The sequence below is a fragment of the Micropterus salmoides genome, unplaced genomic scaffold (assembly GCF_014851395.1).
Source record: "Micropterus salmoides isolate LMB-PRFRI ecotype aquatic unplaced genomic scaffold, ASM1485139v1 Ms_hic_scaffold_16, whole genome shotgun sequence".
NCBI lineage: Eukaryota > Metazoa > Chordata > Actinopteri > Centrarchiformes > Centrarchidae > Micropterus > Micropterus salmoides.
Window position 1 is genome coordinate 20,913,273 of NW_024040707.1, and position 12,281 is coordinate 20,925,553.

Sequence of the window (12,281 nt, forward strand, 5' to 3'; positions counted from 1 at the left end):
CGGAATACGAGTTTGAGCAGGATCGTCGGTTGGGGCCAAAGACCGTTGCACAAACAATTTGAGTTACTTGCATCTTACTCGTGACCAGCCTTTCTGAGAACGGCAGTAAAACTAAAATACTGCAGCCATCCCTGCTTAAAAAGGTGTTACTGTGACAGAGCTTGCACGCTAAACCAAGAGCTGCGTTATTAGTCTCTGATTCCGCCTCACCACAAAACAGCTTATCCAGATGTGGGGGTCAGTCTGCCAGCCTGTAATGCTGTGCCTCCTGAATTACCACTGGCACCACTTTTTCACTTCCACTTCAGCCAAACAGTCCGGTTCTTTTCATGCCTCTCCACAAAGTTGACTCCTTTGTACTGTTCAGGCACTCAACAAAAATGCAGAACTTCTAATCCCCAGTTATCACAGATATGAAGCCAAGAATAATGAAGTCAATGACTTTGGCCAGGCATGAATCAGAAAGAGGCTGTTGCTGTAGAGTGTGTGTGTGTGTGTGTGTGTGTGTGTGTGTGGGGTGGTGGTAGTGGGGGGGGATCGGAGACAAGATGATGTGTGAGGCTTGCAGCTGCTGTGAGGAGGGTGCACATTGTGTATTCAGTAAATTATTCAGTAAATACCTCAATATAATGTACACTACATATGTCCAAGCCTGTCTCTGTTTTTAATGGCCAGCTGGTCACCAATATGGCTCCCAACGACAAGGAGTGCCCAAACAGCCGCACAATTCCATTACGGCCTGGGTGCGCTGAAGTAGTTCCAAGATCCATTCATTAATTGTCTGTGTGAAGTTGTAGGCAAATCATAATGGGAGTCAAGGCCCCTACTCTCAAGCTGGGGCTGGCGAGAGAGACTAATGTGGTCCCTATTCAAAAGGATACATCACCTCATTGCGCCCGGCACTAGAGAAATACATGAACTTTAACAAAAGGGGGTTCAAGCAATTGGCAGCAGTGAAGCAGTCGGTCGCTATTACTCAGTGCAGCGAGTAGTAAGGGAGCGAGAGGGAGAGGAAGACAAAGGGAAAGCAGAGGGAGAAAACTCTCAGTGTAATTGCAACCCCCTCTCTCCAACTGTTAACTACAACAGTCATTAACTACAATAGCAACTTGGCTACTGCAGTCATAGCAAATTAGTTCCCCATACTGGCTGAAAAAAAGACGCAAGGGTTTTTTTTTTGTTGTTGTTCTTTTTCACTGGAGTCTCACCTACTAGCTGAGAAACACAGGAGCACTCTTACTGTGAAATCCTGTCTCTGCCGACAAACAAAACAGGGTTTTGTAAGTTGGCAAATCTCCAAAAAGTGATAAGTAAAGCAAGAATGGGCCGTGAAGTAGACAGAGGAAATGTGTTTGCATAGTTGGGAGAAAATGACCATAAAAGAGCATATATTTGTTAATCAGATTCATGGTGGCACACCTCGCACGCGATCTCACACAATTGCTGCCCTCCACCTACCTTAGCCAGCCGGAAAACAATAGCATGGGTGTGACTGGATTAAAATGATAACACCCATATTTTCATCTATACTGTTTTGTTCCGTGAGAGGAGCTGTAACTTAAACACTTAATTTGTTTTAATTGAGAGGTGACGGGAAAATCAAACAAAAGCATGTTTGTATTTAAACTGACGAGGCCGTACTTATGAGTTAGAGTGCAGTCTCTTTGTCTCTCTTGCAGCTCAAAACCCAGAAAAACACAGCCACTATGGTAAATTCCTGAGGGAAAATCTTTACCTTGTTTGACATATCATACACAGCTCATGTACACTTTACACAAACAAAAAAGTTAAACACGGATGCAAATGATGTAATATGTCATTGACTCTACATTTTCATGTATGTTCCTCAAACCTTTTTTGGAACTTTTTTAATGTTTGATTTACTGTCCTGTTACCTCGTGCCTCTAGGTTCTTTTATTTAACTTGTGTAAAACATCTTTGAGTATCTTTTAAACCACTCTATTAACAGAACGTATTATTATTTTCAAAAACTGTAGTTTCCATTGTGCCAGTATTTCTGCCAGGCCACAGGATTTAGTACTTCCCAACACATTCCACTTCACCACTACTGCTAACGAGACAAAACTTTCTCAGAGTGCCTCTCTCATTTACGCCTCCCTGGATTTTTAATTATACTGACAAAGAGCTAGGAAAGCATCTCTCTCCCTGCTTCTCTCTCTCTCTCTCCGTGCCTGACAGCCAGGTTGAGATTCCTCACCTGTCCAACATGGGAGCCGCACCTGTCACCGTGCACTTAATCACACTAGGGCCAGTGCTGAGCACAGACGCCACACAGTGCCATACCGCACGCACACCCTGCACACACATACAAATACACATACACGCACAGAAAATTAAAATGAACTTTCTCGCCACCTACGGGGAAGAGGGTGGATGATGATGATGGCGGTGGAGGTTTGGATGGGGCTGAGGTTGGTGCAGGGGGAAACGGATGGGAGGGGGGGGAGTGAGAGAGGATGAGTGGTGGGGGGGGAGAAAAGTTGTCATTTCCCAACTCCTCATTAATATTCCGAGGTTAAGAGCTTTTCAGCGAAACGTAATTAATTGAGCCCGAGCCTGACAGTAAACAAGCAATTTCAAATTAAAGCGAAATGACAGCGGCGTCATTTGTTAAAAACGTGCGGGGCCCCCGATTTTGGCGACAGATAAATGAGGGAAAATGTTAAGGAGGGAGAAAGTGATGAAGATATTAATCTTCACCTGTCTGTGTCAGCGTGCCACTCATTGCCGCAATGTTGCTCTCCATCCTCTGCAGATGCTTCTTGTCCTCTCGGCTGCCCATAATGAGGGGAAGGATGTATTTCTGCAATTAAAAGCATGGCACAATATTACACTTCTCTCTGGTGGGAAGGGGCAGAAAGATGAGGAAAAGACAGGGCCACCTAGACTTGGCAGCAGAGGGTCAAAGGCATTGTTTTATTGGACTAGCGCCGCATTGTCTTCTTGATTAGGTGTATGCATTTGTGTCCAAGCAAGTGATACAGATGTGTGCACAAATCTAGTACTGAATCCATTAGTAGATTAGAAAATGAATCAACAATTTTAATAATAAGTTAGTACTTTAAGTTATTTATCAAGCAGAAACGTCAAATATTTGCTTACAGATTTACAATTTTTCTCTGTTTTTATACCACAGTATTTTATACCACTGTAAATTAAGTGGCTTTGGCTTTAAGAATCTTAGTCAGAAGAAAAGCAATTTAAAGATGCACCATTTTCTGACTTTTTATTAAGTAAACAATTAAATTGTAAATCTAAAAAATAATCAGACTAATCCTATTATAAAAGTAAATGTTGGGTGCAGCCCTAAAAACATAAACCAGAAATATAAATGAATAAAACCCAGAAACGGAGGAGACAGGCCTACAGGGGAAAAAAAGGCGGTGAACACTTAAAATAGTCTTCCAAAACCAAAAACAATGGCATGTTGTTTATCGTCTCTCTGCCGCTGAATAAACACAACTATACCAAAATGACATGTATGTCTGACAGCCAAATGAGGATGTTTGTTATCCAGTGTGAGTGTTGAGATGAGCAACTCGTGAGGATTCTCACTGAATACTTTGTGTGTGTGTGTGTGTGTGTGTGTGTGTGTGTGTGTGTGTGTGTGTGTGGACGGAGCCAAGCTCACAAAATAAAATTAATGTCCGTGTAACCCTGGAGGGCCCCACTGAACTGCATTCAAAATCATAAATGTTTTTTTCCTGTTCGAAGGCTGAATAAGGACCAGCAGCCGATGTGCAGCTCTCTGCTACCCGAGCCGGGTTTTCTCTCCAACTCAGGTGGCAAGCAGCCACACCAGCGCAAGTAATAAACACTTTTTAGAGAAAAAGATTAAATGAGTGTCAACACGTGGTAATTAATAAGTGGGTTGCTGGGAGTGTGGTGTTTACAAGGTGCACCATAACATAAATAAAGTATGGGCAGAAGCCTGGACATATGGCGCGACTGGCGCTACGCTCCAGTGACATGACAGCAACCTGTGCCGTCCCGCCAGGGAATCCCACCTCCCAGGCGACCAGTGGCTGGCAAACCCTGCTGCATGTTGGAAACAGTGGACTGGTACGGTGTGTGTTTTTCTCAGTGAACGATCGCAAGGATAGAGGAATAAGGGACTGGAGACCCTGAATGTGCAGGTGCAGCATTATGAAAGGCAGACAGGGTCAGGTAGGCATATGCACGTACATGATACGTGCTCACTTTCTCTCTTACATACACGCGCACGCACACACACACACACATACACAGAACGGCCTGTCATCCAGGCCAAGAGCTACTGCTAGAGCTCCTGTCCTCCTCTAAAATGAGAGTAATGGCTTCCACATGCCACTCAGACTACTACTAACAACCACTATGGGATTAATGTCACCAGGGACAAGGGGCCTCATGAGCTCATGTTCAAGGGCTGCTAAGCCCGATAAAAACCAGGGTGATTATTTTTAGACGGTAGAACTTAAAACAAAAATGGCTGTGTGCTGTGTTAGCACCTATATTTTTTAAAAAGGAAAAAATATATATCTGAGAGGAGGAAGTAAGTTAAAAAGGAGGGGTTTAAATGAGATCATGCTTTGACGTAAAGCAGGGTAGCTTTAATAACAAGGCCAGAGTGATGTTACATACTGCAGAGGCGCCTTCTATTCTAGCACCATAATTCATCATAAACTGATGTACTTGCTAAGCCCACCCATTTAAATGTAAGAGAGGGAGAGGCAGTACTGACAGATGCAAGTTATAATATGTATAACACATTTTAGAGAGACATTAACTCTGAAAACAAAGTCAGTGAGGAAACAGTTGAAAGGGCAGAAGGAACGGGTTGTAACTTACTTTGTAAAGCTGATGAAAGCCAAATGCGATGCCCACCATAATGATGGTGAGGGCACCATAGTCTCTCCATCTGTAGCCTGCAGGATCTGGAGAGGAGGGGGGAAGGTAAATCACTTGAACACAGTAAGATACTCATTTGGAGACTGGGTTACTTTAAGTTTAATATGGTTTAAATGGTTGCTGAAGATACTGCTTCTAGCACTGGGAAATTAAGTATATTAACCTGTGAATATACAGTGACATCACTAAGCTGAAACTTGCTTGAGTTGTGGGGTTTTTTTTGTCACTCCTTTATTTTTGTCAGTGTTAAATAGTTGTCACATGGTTGCACAATTTAAATGTAGATATAAATTAAAAGTCTGCACTACATTACCTCATCGTGATAATGTACAATGTAAATATCATAAACAACACAAGCATGTTATAAGAGCCTGCTAATTGATTTATATACTGTATAGAAATTAATTGAAACAAATGAATGGAACAAGAGAAAAACACATTCACCATCCATACAAAAACCCAGCAAAATTTATGATTTCAGAATGATTAGCTGTGATGCTAAAGATGCACAATTTGTAGTAAATACAAAGCCACTGGTGTGCTCCATTAAGATTAAAAAACTGTACACTGTTTGCTGATACACTTAATGGGCACAGTCCAACACAATGTATCTCTTTGTGACGTTATAATCAACATATCTATCTATTTACGCAAAACATCTTGACTAGAAAGGGTCAGTCTACAGAGCAAACAAGCACTCCATATCCTGCTCTTCCAGAAAGGAAACCATTGTCTTCCACTTATATAGGGGTGGGGCCCAATTCAGAGTCTCTCTATAAACCTTCAAAAATGGAAACGAAGTTGACTGTCTTGCTGAGTGACAGATAATATGAAAGTGTGTCATTGTGCAAACTGTCATCTGGGTAGGCCAACTGTCTGTCAAAGTGGAAATTCCCCACATAAGAGAGGCATTCAACTGAAAATGTCACTAAACAACAAACCGGTCTGGAGGAAATAAACTCGTGTGTTTTTTCTTTATTTACTCTGGTGCGGCCCAAATGAATAGGAAATTATTATAGGCTAGGCCACTAAAGTACACCATTGATATTCTATTACAGGTCTGATTTCACCTAATGGGTTATGTGGTACATGTTTACCGGCTTGAAGTAAGTAAACCAGATTGATCTTGTGCCTTACCACTTGCATGATTTGACATGCAAATAAAACGAGAGACCCACAGTCTTATTGGGCTATATGGTATATTTTCAAGGTGAATGCTATTTTATTCTCCTTTCTCAGGGGCGCGTGTCATCGCTGCTGCAGCATTCAGAGATGAACCTGTAACCTTTGGTATCGAAATATTTGAACCATTCTCCAGCATCCATATGGTAACCACATAAATTTGGGTCTTCATCAACATTATAGCTGCGATAGGCTGTCACCTATCCCAGAATACCATGTTTCTGAAAGGCCTGGGAGTCCTTGGGATGGGTGGTTGACCCTGAACAAGCCTTACTGCATCATCAGGGGTCTTTCACTTGCTCTTATCCCCCCCGTTAGGACCTTTCATTCTTCCTCTGTCTCTCCCTTTTCCTCCACCACATCCACTCGGCCATCTTCCTTTTTTTATTTGGTCACTTAAGCTGTGGAACTGTGGTCTCCATCCCCCGTTTTTCCAATCTCCTCTCAAATTTATTGGGTTCAGTGGAGGCCTTCCTGTCCTTCTACCGCGTGGAAATAGAGATCAGAGTATCCATTACTTCGACAGAGATGGATGCGGGTCCCCATGCACCGTCCCCATAACAAGGACATCAAACGGAGGTAGCCCCCTCTTTTCAGCATGACCCCCCATACAAGACTCCCCGCTCTCACCTCATTATGCAGCTCCCTTATAGCCGTTTTGATATAAAACCCCCCACTATGGACGGAGAGCCGCGAGTCTCCCTAACTACATGGCCATCCCATCAACATCACTTTCATTACAAAACATGAGATGCCAGGGGAGTCAAGGACAGTGTGGTAATAAATGAGGGTGGAATACATCTGGAATCATTGTCATATGGGTTAAGCATTACGCGGACTTCATTCTGCATTGGTAAATCAGTGGACAGCACTCATAACCTCCTGAGGTAATAAAGATACAGGTTGCGGTGTGGGGTCTCGCCAGGGTGGAACCCCTTGAAACTGAATGGCAAGAGACTTCATGAGCTTGTGCTGTGCAGTATCACATTCCCTGTATCTGAATTCATAATTTAAGGCAAACGTTGTTTGGTGTACATGTCTATAATACTTGTAAAGATCCTGGTATTTGGTGAGCCATAGATAATCCTGTTTAGTGGATTTAAATGAATAATACCAAGAGGGAAGATCTCGAAAAGCAAACCTGGACAAGGATCTAAGTTTTAAAATTAGACTCGACTACAAACGCTTTAGTTTTTCAGATGACAGTGCACACAAATAATAAAATCATATATATGTACCAGGTATCAAAGGGGATAAAAGGAAGTGTGCACTCACTGTGTGGTGCAGGAGCCAGCTGAGTTGCATGGAATGGATGCGGAGGCCCCACAGGGCTCATAGGCAGGACCTCTTCTGTGCTGCCAGAGCGCTGGATGGCCAGCTCTACCTCCTCATCCGTCAGCCCTGGAATCAAGACACACACCTTTAAGGCATTCGGAGTGGGCGCAGTGACTGCGTATTAATGGGAAACACCAAATGGCTCCTTGGCCATCATAATGTATGCTTAAATACTTCCCAAGCTCCCCACAAATCTTTTAAGCACAATTTAGAGAAAGTATGTCAAATCTTTATTCAATTTTATCTGCCCTCTTCTTAAAAATGCATTTTCATTTCATAATTCAGAAATTCCACAGAGAATTTGTGTTTCAGGGACATCCATCAACGGAAGATAGTGTGTAAAGGTTCACACAGTGAAATCTGAAACTCTGCTTGCCTATTAACTGCCACCAAAGGCAAAGAAAATAAGAGTCTGTCCACTTCTCCAGTTATATTTCCCATGCGGAGATTTCATACACCCCAGACAGCGAAAATGCATTATTTTAATTTCTTCATTGTAATGTAAATGTATTACATAATTTTGCAAATGCCAATATAATTTAATCTTCAGATCTTTTTAATGATTTTAGTGATGATTAAATTGCAAAGGGCTCCCTGATGGAGAATCAGAAGGGAGAGAGAAAAAAAATCTAATATGAACATCTCCTTTTGTGGCAAGAAAGGATTTTATTTCAGGCGCCATATGCTGCCATTGCTGTGGGTCTCATCTTTTAATGAGCATCTTAGTCTAAACAAAGCAACATAATTACAACTTTTGATGAACTACATTCAAAAACAACATTAACCAATTTATAGCAAAACAATCAGGCGAAAGCTGAAGACAAAGAAACAAAACCGGTACAGTAATTCTTAGATATTGATGAGCATGGTTTACCTTATGAGGAAAAATCAGCCCTATAGTACATATTATTAGGTTGTGTTTTGCTCATTGTAGCCTAAGTGGGTGTCTCTCACTAACATTTTGCCATTACTTCTTTTAGCCATTTCCTTGGCTTATCGACTAAAAATCCCCTTTGTAAGAGAGCCTTTTACTTGAACTATTCCCTCAGGATTTAGAGAATTTACACAAGCTCAGAATAAGCTTCTTCCATCCTTTGAGAGAAATAGAGCAATTGGAAAGGGTTCAGTTGCAGTGTTTCAAGAGACTGCTTGACGTTTTCATTAATAGTAACTGCACAGTGCCAGATCATTATGTCTCTGGTTCTGACTTCCACAGCGACCTTTACAAGAGAAGCATAAAGTAACACCCATGTGTAGTATTAATAATATAAACTGTGTAAACATGTACACAAGCAGAAATTTCCATTTCTTAAGGTGCATAAGATATTATAACCAAAACCTTTTGAGATCAATTGATTCCTCCCATTTGAGTATCTGGTTAAGTGGCTTTATTGTCAGTCAAATCAGAATAGCAGGTTGAAATCCCACTTTAACCTATCCCCAAAATCCTTTGATAATGTACCACACAGCTTACGCCAAGAGGAGGTCCCTCCCGTCACCTATTTAAATGCTCTGAGGACTTCAAATGGCCATGAAAATTGTTGAATAATTGAAGGCAAATATTGGCCGGCCTGTAGTCTACAGCAGGTCCTGAGTGCCAGGAAGTGGTGAGTGCCATGTGCTGAGTTTGTGCAGTCAGACTGCACTGTCAAATAAGCAATAATGTGTCCCTGGACTCCTGATTCATCTGACCACAGCAGACTACACGGTGGCAGACTATTGAGTGAGACACGCAAGGATCTCAGTTTCACCAAATGAGAAGAAATAAAACATGCTTCTTTTTTTTTTCTCTCCTTTCACCTTGAAATGTTAAGTCTTCTTAAAGAAAATCTACATTTCAGCTGCTATCAAGCTTAATGTATGTACATCTTAATGGCTGTTCACATGTTTGATGTTGTTTATGCAGCAAGTTTTTTTTTGTTTTTGTTTTTTTTTTTACCTTGCATCAAAATAAAAATACATGTAAATTCCTAAAGTTGTTTTCTAGTCAAATTACAGCTTGCTAAGTTGTGTTGTATGCTCTGATCTATTCGCTGTTGAGGGGAAGACAACAGCAAATGAAAGAGCCCTCAGATCCAAAAGAAAAGGGAACAAGGTGAAAGTGAGTTTTACATATAAAAGGAAAAGACAAAAAAGGACTGTGAAATTTATTATGGGTTCCAAAACCTGTGGAATGACCCCTGGACCCCCATTTCAGATCGACCTGTGGGGAGATGAATTTTTTAAGACATAAATTACACCTAATGACGACACCATAAAAAAGAACAATAATGGAAAGCTATTCTGTATTTCATTATACTGTATTATTTGGTGCACCTGATACACGCAGTGCCTGTTTATGAGTCACCGTATTAGCAGATGCTCAGCCAAAGCATTTGCTTTGACCTTGCCATTCTCATTGGGGCATGAAATTACGGTGCTGGCACCTCGATATTACAGCTATAAATACTGTAAACTGCATATCTGGGCTACGTTTTCTATTGTCTTTCAACATAAACCTGATCGGTATTTATTTAAAGGAAAACCCATTGCTCGTCAGGTTATTTACAGCTCTATTTTCAGTGGCTCATATTCTCTGGGTATTTTTTAAGGGCAAAGAGGCAGCAAGGCTCTTACATTAAATCCATTTCTCCAATTCTGGCACTTCTGGACTTTATGGGTCAACACCTAGGCCGGACAGCCAATTATAAAAATTGCTTACTAAAATATTTTAGGTGGTAAAAGGTGAATGCCTTTTTCACTGTCCTCCAAGGCCTGAATTATGAAGTTGCCCTTGAGTGAAAATTACTTACATTTTGAATATCGAATTTAGAAAAAAACCCATGGCAGGAGTCATAACTAGATGGGGGTCAATGGGTTATTAAGAAGTCGAGTGCATCTTCAACCTGTTTCGAACTCTGCCGGCGAGGGAGATTCTACATGTCATTTGGTTCGGTACAACTGCTTGAAAATAGCATGCCCTAAATAATGACCACTCTCATAGAGTATTCATTTATGTATTAAAAAAGGTGACTCTGCTCTCATTTCCCTGCTTTATCGCCTTGTACTGATGACAAAGTAGGCAAGGCCTAGGCTAGGTGGCGCCGTGGAGTAATTTATAACCACATCAATCCCTTTACCTTCTATGCAGGCCTTGGTCATTGTCATTTTTGTCCGAGAGGTGAGTCACATAACCCCACTTATAAACAGCATCCTATTAATATCTGGGATGATGAACCTTATCCTTACCTTCATACCAGGTATGGTAATAGACCAACATCCTACCTGTGTTCCCCGTGACCCTCGATCACTGGCCCTCTACTCAGGGTGAAATCTATTAGCATTATTTATTCAACTCAATAACAACTGGGACGGCATAAAAAAGAAATAAGTCAAGCCATCATTTATGTCTCACTGAAAATGTACTGTGACTGTTTTCACATGCTGAATTTACTTATAATGCAACAATGTATGTGTACTCTCTGTGTTTCCCAGACAAACTGCACACAGTTTGGTAATCTGGGAGCGGCTAAGTGATGTCAGTTTAAGGGCCACGGTCAAAGTGACATGTTGAGAGCTGGAAAATGCTGTTGACTTTGTCCTGAGAATTCGATTTTTTTGGTAATTATGTGTGTAACTGCTAATTGTCTGGGCTAAATGGTGGTGCCAAAATGGGACCCAACGCTCTTTAGTTGTTACATCTGTTAATTGTAAAGGACATAGGTGGCATAATTCACTAGATGAGACTGTAGCACATTATATTTCAGTCAAACAATAAAATTTACTTGATCTTGGCAAGGAACAAGTGAAGCAAAATTGCTTCAAGGTGGCTGCAAGATGCAATTCATTTCCCCACTCCCCTGCAAAAGAAAGAAAAAACAACATCGCTGGGTCTAAATCTTGATTTATATTACTATCTAAGTGACAAAGTTTCAATATTTCAGCCAGTTTATTCAACAAGGACTCAAGAAGGGCAGCTAGATATATTGGACTGCATAATTGCCAATTCATACCCTGAAATTGACAGTTGAAGGAAAACAGAAAATTATATTTTTCAATGAATATTGAAATAAACCAGGCTATTAGGATCTCTTTGGAAGAAAAGGAGATGTAACCAGAGAGGCATCCTTCAGTGCAGATTAGGGTACAAATGTGCAGGGAAATAATATGCACGAGCGAGATTATTGTGTAAAGATTCTGCAACATGCAATCAAAGTGGGCCCTATTTTCCCCTTCATCAGCTGTCCAGCGTAAGTACTGGCAGCAAGAGGAATCCAATTTAAATTCCACTCTACTGGGAGATGGTATTGTTTCATTTTATGTGTGCTTTGACATTTCTGGCTGTTAATATAGAGTAAAATCCGGAAGTATTTACATAAATATGACATTAAACTGTATTAGAAATTAAGACTGACACATTTGCTGTAGCGGCTGTGGGAGGAGGAGGATGATTGAGTTTCTAGGTCAGAAGGTTGAGAGGACAATACATGCTGGGTACAGAAACAGGGGAACTGTGAGAACTGAATAAAATAAATAGTCAAAATGTGTTTTTTACTCAGTGTTTCCCACAGGATTTAGAGGGGGGGGGGCATTACATGTCCATTTACTTTTAATGTACACATGTAATATGTTTTATACTTTCTGTGATTATAATCCACTTAATCTTATTTCCATACTGTATAGATACCTTATTTTGAAAACCAGACGTTGTCATGTGTACCCTCATGCTAAATTCATCATATCTGACCCAATTTGATAAATGCTGTATGTGGTTCTCGTACTGTGCAACATGAACACTTCATAGGATCTCTTCAGGTAGGACTCTCTGCAACACTTTTCTTTGTAAAGACAGAAAATGACAGGATAAAGTCACTAAC

At 41.0% G+C, this 12,281-nt stretch overlaps 1 protein-coding gene across 3 annotated transcripts in view; it reads right to left on the bottom strand.

Annotated features, from left to right (window-relative positions):
- Positions 1-12,281, bottom strand: part of pex14 (peroxisomal biogenesis factor 14) — a 48,702-nt gene that overhangs the window by 14,495 nt on the left and 21,926 nt on the right. For all 3 annotated transcript variants that reach the window (XM_038722827.1, XM_038722826.1, XM_038722830.1), the window contains exons 4-6: positions 7,366-7,491; positions 4,849-4,934; positions 2,722-2,824 (exon numbers count right to left, since the gene is read on the bottom strand). In XM_038722827.1, coding sequence (XP_038578755.1) covers positions 2,722-2,824; positions 4,849-4,934; positions 7,366-7,491 — 315 coding nt within the window. The remainder of the gene's footprint in view (positions 1-2,721; positions 2,825-4,848; positions 4,935-7,365; positions 7,492-12,281) is intronic.